General features: G+C 38.7%; 3 protein-coding genes and 1 pseudogene across 4 annotated transcripts; all 4 read right to left on the bottom strand.

Annotated features, from left to right (window-relative positions):
* On the bottom strand, positions 1–20,240 carry LOC308570513 (olfactory receptor 11A1-like; the record flags this gene model as incomplete). The annotated part of the gene is made up of 2 exons (XM_081165416.1): positions 20,211–20,240; positions 1–834 (listed from the first exon to the last, which is right to left on the bottom strand). The coding sequence occupies exon 2, from the start codon at positions 826–828 to the stop codon at positions 1–3; it is 828 nt and encodes a 275-aa protein (XP_081021542.1). The 5' UTR covers positions 829–834; positions 20,211–20,240.
* On the bottom strand, positions 5,090–21,896 carry LOC308571695 (olfactory receptor 6B1-like; the record flags this gene model as incomplete). Its single annotated transcript, XM_081167338.1, has 3 exons — positions 5,090–5,910; positions 20,198–20,336; positions 21,879–21,896. 3 exons carry the CDS (start codon positions 21,894–21,896, stop codon positions 5,090–5,092), a joined length of 978 nt encoding a protein of 325 aa, XP_081023464.1.
* LOC308570661 (olfactory receptor 2AP1-like) lies at positions 10,815–11,639 on the bottom strand (the record flags this gene model as incomplete). Its single annotated transcript, XM_081165573.1, has 1 exon — positions 10,815–11,639. The coding sequence occupies one exon, from the start codon at positions 11,637–11,639 to the stop codon at positions 10,815–10,817; it is 825 nt and encodes a 274-aa protein (XP_081021699.1).
* LOC308570501 (olfactory receptor 6F1-like) lies at positions 14,226–15,223 on the bottom strand (annotated as a pseudogene). Its single transcript has one exon. The product of its transcript is annotated as an olfactory receptor 6F1-like (transcript).
* Positions 21,897–23,467: the final 1,571 nt, after the last annotated feature.

Raw genomic sequence — 23,467 nt, 5'->3', positions numbered from 1 at the left:
TTAATAAATTCTATTGAACATTTTAAAGAGTGTTTTCTTTATGGCTTCCTTCACTTCTTTGTTCCTCAAACTGTATACAAGGGGGTTGACCAGTGGGGTGAGCAAAGTGTAGAACAGAGAAAAGAGTTTCTTCAAGTCGCTCAGTGAACTGATATTTGGTAAGACATAGACTATCATCAGCGAACCATAGAAGCAAGCAACCACAGTCAGGTGAGAGGAGCATGTAGAGAATGCCTTTTGTTTACCAGTGGTGGATGCAATTCTTAAAATGCTGTTGATGATGAAAGCATAAGATGTAAGTGTTATTAGAAAGGAAGGCAGGATGCCTATACAGGAGACAATAAAGGATGCAATTTCAACAAAATACGTATCATCACAGGAGAGTCTTATCATTGGGATCAAATCACAGAAGAAATGATTGATTTCATTTGGTCCACAGAATCTTAGTTGAGATACCAAAAATATTATAAGACTGATAATCAGTGATCCACTGATCCATGATGCAGTGATTAGCATGATGCAGATTCTGCTATTCATCAGCAATGCATAATGCAATGGTTTGCAAATTGCTAAATAGCGATCGTAAGACATCACTGCTAGAAAATAGCATTCTGTAGTTGCAAGATAACCAAAGAAATACAGCTGGGCAAAGCATCCATTAATAGAAATGGTTCTGTCCCCAGTCAGAAAACTGACCAGCATCCTTGGCATGATGGTTGAGCTGTAGCAAGTCTCCAGGCATGACAGGTTTCCCAGGAAGAAATACATGGGTGTGTGAAGATGCTGATTGAGGACTACTAGAATAATAATGAGAATGTTTCCAGCCATGGTCACAAGGTAGATAGGAAGAAAAAGTATGGAAAACAATGTCTGTAAGTCCTCACTATTAAAGTCCAAGAGGATGAATGCCACAGGAGCTGTTTGATTTTCCTCTTCTGAGTTGACATCTAAGTTCATCTAAATAATTGCAATAAAAATTAAGAAATATTTAGGCTGAACTATTTGATTCATTTGTTGTTTTAATTCAGCATATGCTCAAAGATATGAAAGTATGTTTGAGTGTATCTTTAATTATGGTTGCATTGCTGTACACACTTATTAGGGTATAAGCTCTATTGAATTATACAGTGGTACCTCGGGTTAAGAACTTAATTCATTCTAGAGGTCTGTTCTTAACCTGAAACTGTACTTAACCTGAAACACCACTTTAGCTAATGGGGCCTCCCGCTGCTGCCGTGCCTCCGGAGCACAATTTCTGTTCTCATCCTGAAGCAAAGTTCTTAACCCGAGGTACTATTTCTGGGTTAGCGGAGTCTGTAACCTGAAGCGTATGTAACCTGAGGTACCACTGTATTACACTTTGGAATCATGCTTAGGATATGTAATTCAGCCAATCACATTTTAGGTATATTACAGTAGTGAAAACAATAATCCAAATAGTGCAATGTGTACATGTTGGCCTGGGGAAAAGAACCTGCTGTGATATTTCTAGTGTTCTAAATCCGAAGCAGCCTTGTCTGTTCTTCAGATGTTGTTGGACTCTAATTCTTATCAGCTCCCCCCTCCTTCCACCAGCATAGTCAATGATGAGAAATGATGCAGGTCAGCGGGGGAAAGAAAGTCCACTTTAAGAATGGGCTGCACAGAGGGCATTTTGCATAGGCGCATTCAAATTAGGGAAGCATTGCTGCTTTTGCATTCTTTTACTGGTGTCTATTAAGGTAGCCAGTGAAGCAGCACTAAAGAATAGAACAGAAGGGGGGCTAAATTTCCATTAAAACTGCATAATCTAATTTCTATGTAATTTTGAAAGGAATGGAGAAAGAATCAATAGGTGGCCAGTATCTCTGTACGGTCCACTTTCTGGAAGCTAAGTGCTCATGGGCTACTTCAAAGTTCCTGTCCTCCCTTCTTACAGTCATTTATTCTTAAGCCTTGAACCAGAGTGTCCTTCAAATAGATAAATGATGGACCTATGTAAATTAGGACCCTTGGCCACACTAGCTAACTTTCTGCATGGAAATTATAAGTTGCAGACTCATAAGAAATCATAGAATCATAGAATTGACTCTAGGTGTGACCATGGGGGCCATCTAGTCCAACTCCCTGCAATGCAAGAATCGTACACCCAATATGGGGCAAAAATAAAGCAGAAAGTGAGTTCCAAATTTCAGTGGCATCTTGGCTTATTTCCTTTATGTCTCAGTGAAGACAATCCATCAGAGCACTCTGCTGGAGCTCGGTCTCAGCTCCTGCCAACCTAGCAGTTTGAAAGCATGTCAAAATACAAGTAGATAAATAGGTACCGTTCCGTTCCGTTCTATATGCTGCTCTGGTTTGCCAGAAGTGTCTTAGTCATGCTGGCCACATGATCCGGAAAAACTGTCTGCGGACAAACGTCTGCTCCCTCGGCCAGTAAAGCGAGATGAGCGCTGCAACCCCAGAGTCATTTGCGACTGTCAGGGGTCCTTTACCTTCACATATGAGAAAATATATGTGTCTGGTTCTGAATCAGGTGATAAAGAGTTTTCAGGTGTCATTACCTTAAAGCCAGAATGCCCTCAAAACTTGGTTGCTTCTTGTTTTTCCTATTACAAAAAAAAAAAAATCTGGATAATGGACTTTATTGCCCAAACAGCTTCTTTAGCACATAACAACTCTCAAAATTATGAAAGGGGACAATCCTCCAACTAGGGACAATCCTGCAAAAAATCCATCTATCTCAAAGATTTTCTTGAAGATTTTGGAATCTTCTGTTATAATAAATATGTAGATAGCTGTCTTCTTCAGAGGTGCCATCCATTACTGAATATAATCTTTAGCATAAATTAACCTCTCAGTTCTATTTATAAGTCTGAAAAATCTCACTGGGATATGAACATGGAGAAGAAAAAATAGAAAGCACAAGGGAAATCAATGATTCCCCTTTGATTTCTGGCATATTCTCTTGGGCGATTGCAATGAATTCCATGAAGAAATCTGTTCAAAACTCACATCATCCAATTTAGATCAGGATTCCATCTATGTGAGATCTGTTATTTTTTATGCAATCCAGGTTGCTCAAACCAGGCAGAAGCTACTGATCATTCTGCATGTTTAAGATATTTGCTTTGCCTTTTTATTTATTTTACTTGCCACTATTCATATCCCCTCCAAAAAACCCTACACTATTGTTCAAACATACACATAGCATACACACAGCCCGTACCTTCAGATAATCCATGCAGATAATCCGAGGAAGGAAGTTATTGCCCTGTTTGTGCTCATGGAAAGAGGGAGTTGATTATCAGATAGGAAATTATTTCCACCACCATCACAGTAGTGGGATTTATCTACTGCAGCACCATAACTGGGAATAAACATCATTCAGTCACAGTTTCTCAATTTCCCAGTCATAGCTTCAGTTCTCCAAAATTCCACATCAGTTAACAATTTAATTTTAAGAAGTCTTATTGACAATAGAACTTGTGGACATGCTATGAAACTGATTGTTTAAAGATTGAGGAGAAATAAAAGAAATCACTTCTTTATGCAGTGCGTAGTTGCCTGCTTCCACAGGATGTGATGATACTCACCAACATGGATGGCTTTAGAAGAGAATTAGACAAATCCATGCTCTGCCTTTCACAGTTGGAGGCAGAAATGCTTCTGAATACCACTTGCTGGAAACCATAGGTGAGGTGAATGCTGTTGTGCTTGAATCTTGCTTGGTGGATTCCTACAGCCATCTGGTTGGCCATCGTGAGAACAGGATGCTGGACTAGATGCCAAAGGCCTGACGCAGCAGGCTCTTCTTAAAATTATTGAGAATTACTCAAAATACAAACATTTTTCTATGCAATTATCTCCAACCTACACATATTTGCAAATAAATTACTCCTAACATAATGCAGATTTTCACTAATATACGCCTTCTTGTATACATTATGTGACGTCAGAAGTGCATTGCAAAATTCATAGAAGGGAGGATTTTTAAAGATGGCAATGTTGTGGTTCATGTATTATTTCAGAAAGGGTGAATTTGGTAAGTTCACACTGAAATGAGAATCAAAATGAATTATTCTCTCACTAAAATTGTGGGACTTTTGAGGGCCAGAAATTAATTTCTTCAGGTCTTGCATCAACCCTTCAAATTTGGGTTTCATCCACCTCTTCCCTAACTCTAAAAGCCCCAAATCTTAGAAGTCCATTAAGAATTTCCATAAAGTGCCTGTGAATAGTTCAAAGCCTGTGTGTGTGTGTGTGTGTGTGTGTGTGTGTGTGTTCCTTAGCCTAACAGAATGGAGGGAACTCTTGAACCCATTGTCAACAATGAGTTTGGTATTATCCATCAGCACTCTTTTTAAGTCTTTAGCAATTTCCCTTCCATTTTAGGAACCACCTATTTTTCTATTTTCAACCATTTACATGCTCTCACATTATTTGACTTCTCAGTTACTTCTCTGATATGTGTAGGTGCCTGTGTATTTTGTTATGAAAGATTATTGTATTATTTCAGAATTACTTAAAAGTTCTTATTCATACTAATTCTCTTCTTTTGTTTTACACATAACAGTTGACAGACCTTACCCTTTCTGACCACACATATTGTCAACAAATGATGTGCATTTGTTGCTTGCTTGGAATTACACATTGATCCTTCCTGCAGTCAAAAAGTCAACAGCAATCTGTCTATGCCCCTAAACTTACTGTTTCTTAGCTGCCCAAAGCCAGCTTGAATAGCATCACATATGATAGGCATTTAGAATTCTAGAGTTATATGTTACATATTTGGGAACCACCATAGTGCCTGAAACTCTGGACTCTATATTGGTCACCTTCCTTTGTTATTTCTGGGAAATTTTGTGACGTGCTGTGAGATTGTTTCTATTTTTCATTGCAAAACACAGCAATGCTGCATTCAATAACCAATATGAAACCAAACTGTAAAATTCATGTCAAACAAAATTATTATTTTTTCAAATTCCTTCCTTGATAAACAAGGCAGAGGCAAAATACATTAATTAATTACATTAATGACCTGTTTTTGTAAGCATTCATATTGTGAAACCAATGCAATCAATGTTCTCCACACTTTTCGACCTGAATTCTAATCAGTTCTGTGAAGCAGCTTGAAAGTTTTCTTTGCTGCATCCTTTACCTCCTTGTTCCTCAAACTGTATATAATGGGGTTTACCAGTGGGGTGAGCAGAGTGTAGAACAGAGAAAAAAGTTTTTTCAAATAACTCAGTGAACTCATATTTGGTAAGACATAGACTATCGTCAGTGAACCATAGAAGCAAGCAACCACAGTCAGGTGAGAGGAGCATGTAGAGAATGCCTTTTGTTTACCAGTGGTAGATGGGATTCTTATAATTTTTTTGATAATGCAAACATAAGATGACACAGTTATTACAAGAGGGGGTAGTATGGCTACAAAGGATACAATGAAGGCAGTCTTTTCAACCAAATCAGTGTCATTGCAGGAAAGTCTTACCATGGGGGTTAAATCACAGAAGAAATGATTGATTTTGTTGGGCCCACAGAATCTCAGCTGAGATACGAAATATAGTACAATGTTCATACCCAAAAAGCCACTGATCCAAGACCCAGCAATGAGCATGATGCAAATTCTGCCATCCATGAGCGTCACGTAATGCAGTGGTCTGCATATTGCTAAATAGCGATCATATGACATCACTGCTAGTAAGTAACATTCTGCAGCTGCAAGAGACCCAAAGAAATACAGCTGTGTAAAGCACCCTTTAATAGAAATAGTTCTGTCTCCAGTCAGAAAACTGACCAGCATCCTTGGCATGATGGTTGAGCTGTAACAGGTTTCCAGGCAGGACAGGTTTCCCAGGAAGAAATACATGGGTGTGTGAAGACGCTGATCAAGAATCACTAGAATAACAATGAGGATGTTCCCAGCTATGGTTGCAAGGTAAATAGGCAGAAACAGTATGGAAAATAAAACCCACAAATCTTCATTCTTAAAGTTCAAGAGGATAAACATTATGGGCTCTGTTTGATTTCCATCTATATCATTGTTTTTCAGTTGCATCTATATAAATAAGACAATATCAAGAAAGAATTAGAGTTGAGTATTTGATGCTGAATTCACTTTAATTCATAGGATTATATCAATGACATGCAAAAGGCTGGGGGTTTGTACACAACCTGCATTTAAGCAAACAAAATTCTCTACAGTGGAACCTTGTGTTGCGAATGTGATCCATGCGGGAGGCACGTTCGCAACCCACAGCACTCGCAACCCGCATTGCTGTGTCTGCGCACACGTGTGACGCGATTCGGCACTTTTGCACATGCGCAAAGTGACATTTAGAGTATCTGGACATGTGTGATTGCCGAAATCTGGAAGTAACCCATTCCGGTGCATCCGGGTTTGGCTTGCCCGTAACCCAAAAACACACAACCCGCAGCATTCGCAACACGAGGTATGACTGTATTTCTGTTTCGGGATATATCACAACATTGACAATGATTCAGCTATGATATGATTGATGCATGCTATTCACTGCTATTTTTAGAATTAAATCTCTGGCACATTTACAGTGTAATCCAATACTGTACAATACATATCTACTCTTAAGCAAATGACTTTGAATTCAATGTCAATTTGTGCAGCAGTCGGTAGAGCTTCTAATCCAAAAACAAATCTAGCACAATCTAAGCCACTGGGTGGATGATAGGGGCTGCATAAAGCTTTCGGGGAGGTTTATGTTTCTGAGAGTTAAATAATAATCATAAAAAAGCTGAAATCCTATGTTCACTTAACTTGGGCTAAGTCTCAATGCTGTTAGCAGAACTTACTATTGAAAAAACCTATAGAGGATTTGCCTGGAAGAGTTTCATGTGCCCCTTACCTTGAAGCCAGAATTCACCAGATTTCTTGATGAATTCTGAGTTTTCCTCTGTATCACCCAGAATCGTAGGTCATGGAAATATTTCACGAGTATCCGTATTTATTTCCAAAGGGCATCAACTTAATATATGTCTTGCTAGTATCATCCAGTATGTTTCAATATATATCACTAAGATTTTGTGACCATCTAGTGCTGCTCTGAAAATGTGGATACATATCTTGTGGCTATGGGTCAACTATTGCTGAATGCCATCAATATATAACTTATATTAACATTCACGTCTATCCATCTGTTTGTAAAATCTCAAAGGAGAATGAACACAGAGGAGACACCCGATTCATGAGGGAAATTAGTGGCACTCCTATGTCTACTGTCAAAGCTTTTTCCTGGAAAATCACTGATGGATTTGTTGAGATCCAAGAAACACCCAGTTATCTAGTAATGAGGAGCAGCATAATCACTTTGCAAAGCAAGCTGCAGCAGGTTCCCTCTGCGCCTTGTCCCCTTGGGGGGGATTACCCCATGTGCCTGCCCCAGGCAGTTGGACCTTATTCTCCGGCACTGGTGTGAACACAATTTGTTTAAGCTAAATTGTTTATGCTTTGTTTAAGATTGATTAAAACATACAATGTGAAGGGTTTATTTATATATAACAGGAAGCATAAGGGTACTAGTTCTAAACAGGAAATGGAGAGTAGCAATCAGTCTCATATGCAATCCTGGCTTGTCTATGAAGGATATTAAAAAACAGATGCTCTTTATTCCCATGTTGAATTGGGCTAAGTAGGACCAACTATAGGGTTTTCATTGGTTTCCATTGTCTCTGAAACCAGCAAAAACGGGTGCAAAAATGTGTTCAGGAGTGAAAATATTTGCCACACATACACAACCTCTTACACAGAAAGCCCTTCTCTTCAGATAATCCATGCAGGTAATAGAAGGGGGGTTCATACCACTGTACTCCCTTTTCACTCAGAAAATGAGATGACCAGAGAGATAGTGATTTTCATGTTCATCAGCTCCACCTGCCCCAGCACTGTGAAGAGAAATGAGCAAAACATTCAGTTTTGGTTTCTCTCTGTTTCTCATTTTTCCATTCCATTTTCATGCATTCTTCTCTAACATGACAGATTTTTGCAAAGCACTTTCCTCTCATATAATAAATATGTCCATCTTATTTTTCCTAATGAATGCCTTTTTGTACCTGTTACTTGGTGAAAGGTCTGCATTGCAAAATTTGGAGATGTGCTAATTTTGACAGACAGCTACTTTTCAAAAAAACCCACAGGTATTATTATTATTATTACTTATTTAATTTCTATACCGCCCTATACCCAAAGGTATATCAGGAAGATTTTTTGATCATCACCTGTAGTGCTGCTCTGAAAATGTGGATACATCTCTTGTGGATATGGCTCAGCTGTTGCTGAATGCCATCAATCTATAGCTTATGTTAACATTAACATCTATCCATCTGCTGAACCGAAGGTGTATATATTGCATATTGTATGCAGAAAATTCCTTGTTCAGTTCTTGACATCTGCTGGAAAGTCTTACAGAGAGTCCTGAAATCCATCTATCTCAAAGATTTTCTTGAAGATTTTGGAATCTTCTGTTATAATAAATATGTAGATAGCTGTCTTCTTCAGAGGTGCCATCCATTACTGAATATAATCTTTAGCATAAATTAACCTCTCAGTTCTATTTATAAGTCTGAAAAATCTCACTGGGATATGAACATGGAGGAAAAAAAATAGTAAGCACAAGGGAAATCAGTGATTCCCCTTTGATTTCTGGCATATTCTCGTGGGCGATCTGCAATGAATTCCATGAAGAAATCTGTTCAAAACTCACATCATCCAATTTAGATCAGGATTCCATCTATGTGAGATCTGTTATTTTTTATGCAAGCCAGGTTGCTCAAACCAGGCAGAAGCTACTGATCATTCTGCATGTTTAAGATATTTGCTTTGCCTTTTTATTTATGTTACTTGCCACTATTCATATCCCCCCAAAAAACCCCTACACTATTGTTCAAACATACATATAGCATACACACAGCCCGTACCTTCAGATAATCCATGCAGATAATCCGAGGAAGGAAGTTATTGCCCTGTTTGTGCTCATGGAAAGAGGGAGTTGATTATCAGATAGGAAATTATTTCCACCACCATAACAGTAGTGGGTTTTATCTACTGCAGCACCATAACTGGGAATAAACATCATTCAGTCTCAGTTTCTTAATTTCCCAGTCATAGCTTCAGTTTTCCAAAATTCCACATCAGTTTACAATTTAATTTTAAGAAGTCTTATTGACAATAGAACTTGTGACATGCTATGAAACTGATTGTTTAAAGATTGAGGAGAAATAAAAGAAATCACTTCTTTATGCGGTGCGTAGTTGCCTGCTTCCACAGGATGTGATGATACTCACCAACATGGATGGCTTTAGAAGAGAATTAGACAAATTCATGCTCTGCCTTTCACAGTTGGAGGCAGCAATGCTTCTGAATACCACTTGCTGGAAACCATAGGTGAGGTGAATGCTGTTGTGCTTGAATCTTGCTTGGTGGATTCCTACAGCCATCTGGTTGGCCATCGTGAGAACAGGATGCTGGACTAGATGCCAAAGGCCTGATGCAGCAGGCTCTTCTTAAAATTATTGAGAATTACTCAAAATACAAACATTTTTCTATGCAATTATCTCCAACATACACATATTTGCAAATAAATTACCCCTAACATAATGCATATTTTCACTAATATACGCCTTCTTTTATACATTATGCGACGTCAGAAGTGCATTGCAAAATTCATAGAAGGGAGGATTTTTAAAGATGGCAATGTTGTGGTTCATGTATTATTTCAGAAAGGGTGAATTTGGTAAGTTCACATTGAAATGAGAATCAAAATGAATTATTCTCTCACTAAAATTGTGGGACTTTTGAGGGCCAGAAATTAATTTCTTCAGGTCTTGCATCCACCCTTCAAATTTGGGTTTCATGCACCTCTTTCCTAACTCTAAAAGCCCCAAATCTTAGAAGTCCATTAAGAATTTCCATAAAGTGCCTGTGAATAGTTCAAAGCGTGTGTGTGTGTGTGTGTGTGTGTGTGTGTGTTCCTTACCCTAACAGAATGGAGGGAACAGACTCTTGAACCCATTGTCAACAAGGAGTTTGGTATTATCCATCAGCTCTCTTTTTAAGTCTTTAGCAATTTCCCTTCCATTTTCAGAAACACCTATTTTTCTATTTTCAACCATTTGCATGCTCTCACATTATTTGACTTCTCAGTTACTTCTCTGATATGTGTAGGTGTCTGTGTATTTTGTTATGAAAGATTATTGTATTATTTCAGAATCACTTAAAAGTTCTTATTCATACTAATTCTCTTCTTTTGTTTTACACTTAACAGTTGACAGACCTTACCCTTTCTGACCACACATATTGTCAACAAATGATGTGCATTTGTTGCTTGCTTGGAATTATACATTGATCCTTCCTGCAGTCAAAAAGTCAAGAGCAATCTTTCTATGCCCCTAAACTTCCTGTTTCTTAGCTGCCCAAAGCCAGCTTGAATAGCATCACATATGATAGGCATTTAGAATTCTGGAGTTATATGTTACATACTTGGGAACCATCACAGTGCCTGAAACTCTGGAGTCTATATTGGTAACCTTCCTTTCTTATTTCTGGGAAATTTTGTGACGTGCTGTGAGATTGTTTCTTTCTTTCATTGCAAAACACAGCAATGCTACATTCAATAACCAATATGAAACCAAACTGTAAAATTCATGTCAAACAAAATTATTATGTTTTCAAATTCCTTCCTTGATAGACATGGCAGAGGAAAACTACATTAATTAATTACATTAATGACCTGTTTTTGTAAGCATTCATATTGTGAAGCCAATGCAATCAATGTTCTCCACACTTTTTGACCTGAATTCTAATCAGTTCTGTGAAGCAGCTTGAAAGTTTTCTTTGCTGCATCCTTTACCTCCTTGTTCCTCAAACTGTATATAATGGGGTTGATCAGTGGGGTGAGCAGAGTGTAGAACAGAGAAAAAAGTTTTTTCAAATAACTCATTGAACTCATATTTGGTAAGACATAGACAATCATCAGCGAACCATAGAAGCAAGCAACCACAGTCAAGTGAGAGGAGCATGTAGAGAATGCCTTTTGTTTACCAGTGGTTGATGGGATTCTTATAATGTTTTTGATGATGCCAACATAAGACAATATGGTTATTAGAAGAGGTGGCAGAGTGCCTATAGAGGAGATGATGAAGGCTGTCATTTCAACTAAATCAGTCTTATCGCAGGAGAGTCTTATCACAGGGGTTAAATCACAGAAGAAATGATTGATTTTGTTGGGCCCACAGAATCTCAGCTGAGATACCAAAAATATTATGAAGCTGATACCCAATGAGCCAGTGATCCAAGACCCAGCAATGAGCATCATGCAAATTCTGCCATCCATGAGCATCACATAATGCAGTGGCCTGCAAATTGCTAAGTAACGATCATAAGACATCACTGCTAGAAAGTAACATTCTGTAGCTGCAAGAAACCCAAAGAAATATAGCTGTGCAAAGCATCCATGAACAGAAATGGATCTGTCCCCAGACAGAAAACTGACCAGCATCCTTGGCATGATGGTTGAGCTGTAGCAGGTCTCCAGGCAGGACAGGTTTCCCAGGAAGAAATACATGGGTGTGTGAAGATGCTGATCAAGGACTACTAGAATAACAATGAGGATGTTCCCAGCCATGGTCACAAGGTAAATAGGCAGTAACAGTATGGAAAATAAAACCCACAGATCTTCATTATTAAAGTCCAAGAGGATAAACATTATGGTCTCTGTTTGATTTCCATCTCTATCACTGTTTTTCAGTTGCATCTAAATAAATAAGACATTATTAGGAAAGAATTCGACTTGAGCATTTGATTCTGGATTCACTTTAATTCATAGGATTATATCAATGACATGCCAAAGGATGGTAGCTTGTACTCAACCCGCATTTAAGCAAACAAAACTCTCTGTATTGGGTTACACATCACAGCACTGACAACAGCGATCCAAATATGATATCATTGACACAAGCTATCCGCTGCTATTTTTATAGTCAAATCTCTGACACACTTACAGCATAATCCAATCCAATACATATCTACTCTTAAGCAAATCACTTTGAATTCAATGTCAATTTGTGTAACAGTCAGTAGAGCTTCTAATCCAAAGACAAATCCAGAACCATCTGAGCCACTAAGTGGATAGGAAGTATATTCCTTAGTTTCTGAGAACTACAGGTTTTTGTTTTTTTAAAAAAACAAAACAAAACACAGAAATCCTATGCTCACTTAACTTTGGGTAAGTCTCACTGCAGTTAGCAAAACATACTATTGAAGAAACTTATAGAGGATTTTGCCTGGAAGAGTTTCATGTGCTCCTTACCTTAAAGCCAGAATTCACCAGATTCCAGATGAATTCTGAGTTTTCCTCTGATTTACCCAAAATTGTAGATCATGGAAATAATTGCACAAGTATCATTATTTCCACAGGCATCAACTTAATGTATGTCCTGCTAGTAACAGTCCTACATCCAGTATGTTTCAATATATATCTGGAAGATTTTGTGGCCATCTAGTGCTGCTTTGAAAATGTGGATTATGGATATGTGGATATGGGTTAGCTACTGCTGAATATCATCAATCTATAGCTTAAGTTAATATTCACATCTATCCATCTGCTTGTAAAATCTCAAAGGAAAATGAACACAGAGGAGACACCTGACTCATGAGGGAAATTATTAGTGTTTCTAATGTCAAAGCTTTTTCCTGGCAAATCACTGATGGATTTGTTGAGATCAAAGAAACTCCCAGTTCTCTAGTAATGAGGATAACATAAAAACATAAAAAAATTGTTTTGTGAATAGCAGGCTCCCTCTTCACCTTGTCCCCTTGGGTGGGTGGAGGGGCACCCTGTGCACCTGCCCCAGGCAGTGGTACCTTACACTCCACCACTCCTGTGAACACAACTTCTTTAAGCTAAATTTCTTTGAGCTCATTTTTCCCCCATCAAATTTGTTTAAGCTTTGTTTAAGATTGATTAAAACATACAATATGAAGGGTTTTTTTATAACAGGAAGCATAAGTGTATTGGTTCAGGACAGGAAATGGGGAGTAGCGGTCAGTTACATATGCAAGTCTGGTCTGTCTAAGAAGGATGATAAAAAATAGAAAAATGATTTTTTATTTCCATGTTGAATTGGGCTAAGGAGGATCAATTATAGTGCCTGTTCCATTGTCTCTGAAACCAGTAAAAATGGATGCAAAAATGTGTTCAGGAGTGAAAATATTTGCCACATATACACAGACTCTTACACACAAAGCCCTTCTCTTCAGATAATCCATGCAGATAATAGGGTTCATACTACTGCACTCCCTTTTCACTCAGAAAATGATGAGATGACCAGAGAGATAGTGATTTTCATGTTCATGAGCTCCTCCTGCCCCAGCACTGTGAAGAGGAATGAGCAAAACATTCAGTTTTGGTTTCTCTCAGTTTCTCATTTTTCCATTCTTAACTCCAGTGGCCAAGGCAGTTTGTATTTTAAAAGCAGAACAAATAATATGTAATCATGAAAATGCTTAAGAATTGTAGTCTGACTCTTTCTAAATAAACACATTTTTGCATACAGTCTTCTCTGACGTAACATATTTTTGCAAAGCACTTTCCCCTAATATAACAAACCTTTCCATCTTAATTTTACTAGTGTATGTCTTTTGTACATATTACTTGCTGAAAGGCCTGCATGGCAAAATTTGGAGATGTGCTGATTTTGAAAGACAGCTACTTTTTAAAATGTTGCAGTTAGGTGTATAATTTGCATTTTGGGGAGGACCATAGTTCAGTGGTTGTGCGCAGGAAATCCCAAGTTTAGTTCCAGGCATCTGCTCGTAAGTCTTGCAGAGAGTCCTGCCTGAAATTCTGGAGAGCTGCCATCAGTCAGTATTGGCAACACAGAGGAACAATGGGCTGACAACATATGATTCAGATTCCTCTTTTCTTTTTAGATAGTTTTATGATGCAATGCGAGGTTTCTCTTGTTGTAAACACAACCACAAGGATAAACCACAAGAATAAACCAAAGGATTAATTCTATAATCCTTTCTCTTGATGCTGGACTCAATACCAATATGAAGCTAAGCTATATAATTCATACAAGGTCAAACTCCTGCTTTGATAAAGAAGTAAGGGGCAAAATATGTTAATTAATCAGAATCTGTCCCAGTAAAACATTGACATCATAAAGCCAATAGTAGCAGTGGTCTACTCCACATTTTTACCAGAAATTTAGTGAGCTCTCTGAAGCAGCTTGAAAGTTTTCTTTGCTGCATCTTTTACTTCTTTGTTCCTCAGACTGTACACAAGGGGATTGACCAGAGGGGTGAGCATAGTGTACAACAAAGATAATAGTTTCTTCAGGTCCATTAAGGAACTCATGTTTGGTAAGACATAGACTATCATCAGCGAACCATAGAAGCAAGCAACCACAGTCAGGTGAGAGGAACATGTAGAGAATGCCTTTTGTTTACCAATGGTGGATGGGATTCTTAAAATGCTTTTGATAATGCACACATAAGATGACACAGTTATTAGAAGAGGAGGTAGTGTAGCTAAAGAGGAGACAATGAAGGCTGTCTGTTCAACCAAATCTGTCTCATTGCAGGAAAGTCTTACCATGGGGGTGAAATCACAGAAAAAATGATTGATTTTGTTGGGCCCACAGAATCTTAGCTGAGATACCAAATATATTAGGACACTAATACCCAATGATCCACTGACCCATGAACCAACAATAAGCATGATGCAAATTCTTCCATTCATGAGCATTACATAATGCAGTGGCTTGCAAATTGCTAAATACCGATCATATGACATCACTGCTAGGAAGTAACATTCTGTTCCTGCAAGACACCCAAAGAAATACAGCTGTGCAAAGCATCCATGAACAGAAATAGTTCTGTCTCCAGTCAGAAAACTGACCAGCATCCTCGGCATGATGGCTGAGCTATAGCAAGTCTCCAGGCAGGAGAGATTTCCTAGGAAGAAATACATGGGTGTGTGGAGGTGCTGATTATTCACCACTAATAGAATAATGAGGATGTTTCCAGCCATGGTCACAAGGTAGATAGGTAGAAACAACACAGAAAATAAAACCTGCAGATCTTCATTATTAAAGTCCAAGAGGATGAATGTTATGGGCTCTGTTTGATTTCCATCTTCCTCATTGTTCTTCATTGACATCTGGGGGGCGGGGGAACAGACAATATTGAGAAAAACATTGACATGTATATATGACCAGGGGGTTTTGTCAACCAGAAGTCACTGAAACTCAGTTCTGGCCCCTCTCAGGTGGGCCCCATTGCCATTGTAAGACAGCAAGGGAGAAATTCATGGTGAGTTCCGGCACCTCTTTTTCTAGAACAAATAGCAGTGTATATAACAGAGGTTCACATTAAGTGAAACACAAATTGAATTACAATGGTAATGACTAGGGCTGTGTAAAGGATTGGACTGAGATTTAAATTCTGAGCTAAATATGACCTATTTGGAGAGATCCAAGCTTCAGCTGAGTTGGGTTGGGGAAAGTGTGGATCCCTTTGTCCTGGGCTGTCAGGGAGTGGACTTTCAGGCAGGAAAGAGAGACTGTCATGAGGTAGAAAAAGGAGAAAGAGCAAAAAAAACCCCATTTGGCAGCTATATTTTTGACAGAGAATGTATCTGTGTGAGGTATCTTCCTGCTTGGCCTCTCCTCCTTCCTGCCCTCTAAAGTGGCATAGCACAGGATCAAACTCTCTCTGTTATGAGCTCTTAACCAGGAAATTTTAACCTCGCACAGTGCTGATCACTAGGTTTTTTGTGAGAGGCTTGCCTTGCTAGTAGGGAAGCTGCTTGTGAAGGAACAGCACCATACATGATTAGCTCCTCCTTCTTAATAGCTAGGAAGTGGGAGAATCTGATCCTTCACAGTGCTGGTGCTTTCATTCCTGACTGCATTTTTAAGCTGTATGTTGACTCTTTGTTAAATGCAGCAGGGGTAAGTAGTTTCCAGGTTGACCAGGGCAAATCTGGGAGCCAAAGATTGGTGAAAGAGTTCCCTGGGCTTCTTAAATTAAAACCTGAACAGCAGGGTGTGATCATTCAGGCAGGAAGGAGAGGCAAGCATGAGAAAGGAGGAGGAGGAAGCATAAAATGGAGGGACCTACTGGGCAGCTGCATCTTCAAGGGACAAGGTATGGGTGCAGGTGGATGCCTTTGTTTCCCAACCTCTAACTTTTCCTGCCAGGCTTCTACATCTTGCTGACCCTTGAAGCAGGACTGCACAGAATTGGATCTTCTCATTTAACACCTCTCAACCAGGAAATCTGGAAGCTGTTCAGTACTGGTTGCTTTTCTTTTATGAGCAGTTTCCCTTCCATACAGGCAATCTGCTCACAAAGGAGCAGAATTAGATCCCCTTGCTTCAAAACGGGTAAGTGGGGGGGGGGGATCTGATCCTGCACAGTTCTGGTACACCCTTTCCCAACCATATATTTAAACTCTATGTGTCTTGTATGTTAAAATATGATATAATATTAAAATAATATATAATATTAAAGTATTTTAGCTATGCCTCCCAGGGGCCAAATATTAGAGCCACATGGTAAATACTTCCAGGTATTTGTTTGCTTTCATTTCTCAGAGCTATTTTGAAGGGAGAGAAGCTGAAATCCTATATTGGCTTAACTGAGAGTAAGCACCAGTGAAATTAGTTGAATTTACTACTGATGAGACACATTATAGGATTGCGCTTAAATAGTTGACTGTGCTCCTTACCTTAAAGCCAGAACAAACCAGATTCTTGAAGAATTATGGGTTTTCCTCTCTGCATCACACCAAAATGTGTCTCACGGAAAAAATTGCACAAGCATCATTTCTGCACGACCAACACATGTCAGATCTTGAATGTATGTCTTGTTAGCAACTGTTCTGCATCTAGTAGTTTCAAGTATACATCTGGAGGATTTCCCCGAAGTCTTGAAAATCTGATGCTGCACTGAAAATTTTGACGCATTTCTTCTTGATATTTGTCAGCTCTTGCAAGATGCAACCATTCCATAGTTTATGTAAGCATCCAAACCTATTAATCTGCTTGCAAAATCTCAATGGGAAATCGACACAGAAAAGTCATTGCCTAAATCATAAGGGAAATTAGTGGTTCTCCTAATACTATATCCATAACTTCCTTCCTGGCAAATCCCTGATGGATTTGTTTAACTCAAGGGAACCCTGTGATATCTTAAGCTCAAGGACAGTTTAGAAATCCATAAATATGCATACTACCAAAAAAAAAAACAAAACATCTGTTAGAACTCATAATTTATAAAAACCTTTCTGGGTTATCCAAAGCCGAGATTCTGTATTCTGACTAAGTGATATCTGCCCATTTCATTCTCCATAATATAAATTGGAATACTGGTTTATATGACATGAATGATCCTTCTAGGCTAGCATAGTGAGACTTCCAGGGCTGCACCATGTTCATACAGGACCACTATTCAGCATGCCAATTAGAAATTTCATTCTCTCTCCATTAGGACTAGTTTATGTCTAGTAGTGTTGGTCTTTCTTTGTAGTCTTATTGATTTTATTTCCATGCTTTTTACTTGATTACTAGTTAGTTTGGTCTTTGCCATGGCAAAAAGAAAGCCGCCAAATTGGAGGATAGATGAAATACTACATTATAAATATGGACATACAACTTTGTTCCATTTGAATCTTTGTGTCAGGGACTGGCTGGATGAGGAAGAGCTAAGTAAGTGAGTTGGGAGATCAGAAAGTGAGAGAAACTCAGTGACACATACGGCAGACAAATGGAACAGTTATCAAGAAGTGGCTCAGCACAAAACAGTGCAGAGGCAGAGTAGGAGGGACAGCTTTGTTTCACATTACTCCTGCTTGATTCTTAAAGAAAACTGATTGCCATCCTTGGCATGATGGTTGAGCTATAGCAAGTCTCCAGCCAGGATATGATTCCTAAGAAGAAATGCATGGGTGTGTGAAAATACTGATCAAGAATTACTAGAATAATAATAAAGATGTTTCCAGCCATGGTTACAAGTTAGATATGTAGAAACAATATGGTAAACAAAACCCAAATATCTTCATTATTCAAGTATAAGGATGAAAGTTATGGGCTTTGATTGATTTCGCTTTCTCATTGCTTTTCAGTTGCATCTAAATAAATCATACAGAATCTAGGGAAAAAATAGACTTGAATATATGATGTTGAAGTCACTTTGGAAGGTAATATCAAGGACATATCAAATGATTGTGGTTTGCATATGACCCATTTTAAAGATACATACAAAAATATGCTTTGATACTTTTAGCACTACTTTTTCCTGTCAGGGAAAAAGATGGGAGATGATGGATAGATAGATAGATAGATAGATAGATAGATAGATAGGAATAGCTCTCCACCACAAGAATGGGTTTCAAAGCTTTACTGGACACAGCCTTATAATATTTACAAAGAGACATAACAAAATACAAAGTAACACATAGCTCTTTAACAGCAAGCGATGTGGTCCCATCTTCTTTTAAGTCCTTCATACAGTTCCAAAAACTTTCCTTTTTCTAGTTCCAGATAGATCCTAAGCAACTTGCTTCCATCAGCATCAGAGTTTGCTACTTGTGCCTAATGCAAACTTTTATTGTAAAATGTTTTCAAACACAATGCCTACAAAAAAATGCATTTTATGCTTATTAAACTTACACCTTAAACCATTTTTACAATGAAGACAATACAGTGGTACCCCGCAAGATGAACGCCTCGCGAGACGAAAAACTCGCAAAACGAAAGGTTTTTTCGTTTCGAGTTGCCTCGCAAGACGAATTTCCCTATGGGCTTGCTTCGCAAAACGAAGCTTGCCCCGGGGACAGCGGGTCTTCTCTTTTGAAGCAAGGGGCGGCGGGGAGAAGCGATCTTCTCCCCACAGCCCCAGGTCCGGGGACAGCGGGAAGCGCTTCCTGCTGCCCCCGGACCTCTTTTGAAGCAAGGGGCTGCGGGGAGATCGCTTCTCCCGGTGCTCCGAAGCCGGGCGGGGGGGAGGGAACACCTGCCCCCACCGCCCGGCTTCAGAACACTGCTCCGAAGCGGGGCGGGGGGCGGGAACACATGCCCCAGCCGCCCCGCTTTGGAACGCTGCTCCGAAGTGGGGCGGGGGGGGGGGCGGGAACACCTGCATACTAAAAACTGAGAGGAAATAGAAACAACTCAGACTTGGATTGGTTACAGATCAACCAATTGAACGAACTTCTGAGAATTCAAGTCAACAGCAACTTTACTAATCCAAGCAACAGTATTGAATCAGGGTGATGCAGGGAAGGGATTGGAATCCACAATGTCCAAACAGCAGTTGCACCAGTGCTTATTTCTGGTATTCTCCAATATCAATGAATACAGGAACAAAACCCAAATTGGCACAATGCTTTTCTAAGAATATCCTTTACATCTTTGTTCCTTAGTCTGTATATGAAAGGATTAGCCATTGGAGTTAGAATTGTGTACAAGAAGGAGAAAACCTTATTTAGATCTTTGAATTTACCACTTGTTGGTAAGATGTAGACAAAGGTTAAAGATCCATAGAAAACCGAAACAACAGTGAGATGAGAAGAGCAAGTAGAAAAGGCCTTTTGCCTCCCAGTCACAGATGGGATTTTTAGGATTGTACTGATGATAAAAATGTAAGATGTTACAGTTATGAGAAATGTGGGTAGAATTCCGATGGATGATGTTATGAATGCTGCAGTTTCAATAACCCGGGTATCACTGCAAGACAGTCTTACTACAGGTGTAAAATCACAAAAGAAATGGTCAATTTGATATTGACTGCAGAAAGTGAGCTGGGTCAACAAAGATGTTAAGATGGTTATAAGCAGCGACCCAATTAACCAGGATACTGAAACCAGCAGGATGCATGTTCTGTTGTCCATAAGTGTGACATAATGCAATGGTCTACATATGGCTAGGTAGTGATCATATGACATCACTGCCAAGAGGTAACATTCAGTAGCTCCCAAGGTGGAAAATATATGCATCTGTAGGATGCAGCCCACAAAAGAAATGGTTTTGTCCCCTGTAAGAAAACTGTTCAGCATTCTTGGTAAGATAGTCGAGGTGTAGCATATCTCCACGAAGGACAAATTTGACAGAAAGAAATACATGGGAGTGTGAAGGTGCTGCTCAGCCATGACAAGTACAACTATGAGGAGATTACCAGACAGAGTCACAATATAGATGACTAGAAATAACAAAAAGAGGAGTATATTCAAGTTCTCAACATTCCTAAATCCCAGGAGAATGATTTCGGTGATACCTGTTCCGTTTTGCCATTCTGAGTTTTTCAAATGCTGCATCTATAGATAGGAAGTAATATACTGAGTAATTGAAAAAATAGGTTTCCACCCACCCCCATCCCCACACAAGAATTAAGCAACCATCACTCAACACAGATACACCATTGTGCCATATACACATCTTTTTTAGCAGGGCCATTTTAAATCAGCACTTGCATTGGTTTTGCTGCATCTCTTGACAAGTTGCTATGTAATATGTTTGTTCACTTCTTATGGGCTGCAGAAAATCTGCAGAAAATTCTTGACTCTGAAGATGGGCACTTTCAAACTGCCATTATTTGGGGGTAGGATTCAATCACTGACTGGCAAATTCAGGGTGCAAAAGTAAAAAAGAAAGAAATGGCTTGTGCTGTTGTGCAACATATCTGGCTCCCCACAAATCCACAATAAGGGGAACTGCTCTTAAATGTGTGGAATAACAATTGCAACATTGTGTAACTTCCCTGATGCTGTCTATCCTCTCTGCAAACTTTGTCCAAAGCAATCAAGATGACTCTTGGTTCTAAGTCATCTAGAAGCAACTTAAGACATGTGGAAACAGGTGTGCACTTCATAGGAAATATAGATAAGTTGGATGGGTGTAAGGTGTAAAACAGGCATAGGCAAACTCCGGCCCTCCAGATGTTTTGGAACTACAATTCCCATCACCCCTGACCACTGGTCTTGTTAGCTAGGGATGTTGGAAATTGTAGTTCCAAAACATATGGGGGGCCGGAGTTTGCCTATGCGTGGTGTAAAAGAAAAAGGAGGTGTGTGCATTGTAAGGAAGATTCATGATAGAAGTTTTGAGCCAATGTTAGTCTAAATGTTTTGGCTGCTGATTATTATCCCCTCCTTAAAAAAAAAAAATCATAGCCTCGGTTCCTTTAAATTAGAAATCTAACCTGCAGTGTGTTGAAAAGAGCAGGTAGATAGTAGCTTTTGCCATGGATGGGATTTTCAGGTCTGTGCTGCTGTCGAAAATAAAAGGTATCACAGTTTCAAGAAAAATAGACAGAATTCCTGTGGCTGGTGCTGTAGTTTCAATTACCCAGGTGTAATGGCAAGGACGTTTCACCATGGGTGCAAAACTGCAAAATAAATGGTTTTATATTGGCTGCAGAAAGGGAGTCATGTCTTCTACAACTAACAAATAATATACTGAGTCAAGGACTCTTACGGAATTAGTCAACAGCAATCCAAAACTTAAATGTTCATGTCAGATACTGTATCCATCTTTTGAACAATGTTGTTTGGTATTTTTTTTTTAAATGCATAATTGAGTTCCCTTCTCATAAACAGTGTAAAACATAATAGAATCAAAATAAGAATTATGAAAGCATGATATTCATGGGAGAACATGGGGTGCATTTCAGGGAATAGCAGTAATAATGGGGACAGCTGGATTTCAGGAAAACATGCCAAACATTGCTGCTCTTCTCATTAAAGATTGTTCCCACTGAGGAATCTTCAATAAGATCCTAAATGAGTCAAAAAAATCCCTGGAAGGAGTAGAATTTTTAAAAATCTACTTTAAGCTATTTACCTAAAATCTGAGTGTACCTGCTTTTTCACATCCATTTCTAGAAGGTTCTTTCTTTCATGATGTTTGTAAGTCCAGGTGATGTCTTTCTGGCTTACCCATTGATATGTCCCAAACTATTAAGAAGAAGGCTACGAAACACTGAATATATTCATTTGTATTTATATTTGTATCTGCACAGTCTCACAGACACATTCTCTCTCATATTCCAGGTTAATTGCATTATTCTTTTATTCTCAGTGGGGAAAGCCAAGCAGAACACAAAAGCCCCCAAGACCCATTGTTGATTGCAAATGAAGTTTCTATTCAAGAGAGACTATTGGTCAGGTAGGAGAGAGAGGCAGAGCATAAACACTGAGGATGAAAGAATGAACAGATATCATCTTATTATGTCTCTCACATATTTAAAATGGCAGTCCTCCAGTCAGGAGAACCAATGTTATCATAATCTAACTATGCCTAATTTTCACAGAAATATAAAATAACATGATAGACCTATTTCTGGACTGTGTGTCCTCAGACTTCAGGTGAGGGCTCACATGACTGTTCAAGCCAAATATCACCTGCTATCTATATTCATGAAGGGTGGGATATAAACATTATTAATAGAAATGTCCATCTATAGATAGAGATACATTCTCTGAGCACAGAAATTTAATTAAGAATGAGCCAAAACATATCCAACCCAATTAGTTTCCACCTTTGTACGTGGCAAAAATGGCACACCCATTTTGGACTTTTTGTTCAGGGATTATAAATAAGCTTCTAGAACACTAGCTTGGCTTCCCAGTGGCACTGATGATGATGCTCCTCACAGTTGCTAATGACTAATGCTTTCCCATGGGATGTTGCTATATGGTGAATGCCATTGTTCTGAGGCGGCTCCTTCTGTGAGGGGTTCTGCAGCATTTTGAAGTTGCAAAAAGCCCAAATAAACATAGTGGTGCAAAGCATCCATTGATAGAAATGCTTCTGCCTCTAGTCAGAAAAGTGACCCGTATCTTTGGCATGAGAGTTGAGCTATAGCAAGTCACCAGACAGGAGAGATTTCCCAGGAAGAAATACATGAGTGTGTGAAGATACTGATCAAGAATCACTAGAATAATAATGAGGCTGTTTCCAGCTATGGTTATATAGGTAGAAACAATATAGCAAATAAAACTCACATATCTTCATTATTAAAGTACAAGAGGATGAATGTTATGGACTCTGTTTTATTTCCTTGTTTCTTATTGCTTTTCAGTTGCATCTAAATAAATCAGATGATATCTAGAAAAAATTAAGACTTGAATATTTGATGCGGAAATCACTGTAATTCATAGGGTAATATAAATGACATATAAAAAGATTTTTGTTTTCAAGTAACCCATTTTAAAGAGACATACAAAATTATGCTTTTATTTTTTCAGCAGTTCTCATTTTAATAAGATGCCTTGAGTCCCATCAAGGGAAAAGACAGGGTATAAATAAATAAATAAATAAATAAATAAATAAATAAAAGAATAATAGCTTTCCACCACAAGAATGAGTTTCAAAGATTTACTGGAAACAGCCTTAAAATATTTACAAAGAAACAATACAAAATACAAAGTAATGCATTGCTCTTTAA

Source organism: Podarcis bocagei, assembly GCF_964188305.1.
Source record: "Podarcis bocagei genome assembly, chromosome: 13".
In the NCBI taxonomy this organism is placed as follows: Eukaryota; Metazoa; Chordata; class Lepidosauria; order Squamata; family Lacertidae; genus Podarcis; species Podarcis bocagei.
The sequence above is the reverse complement of the archived record's forward strand: the minus strand, read 5'-3'. Positions and strand labels throughout refer to the sequence as shown.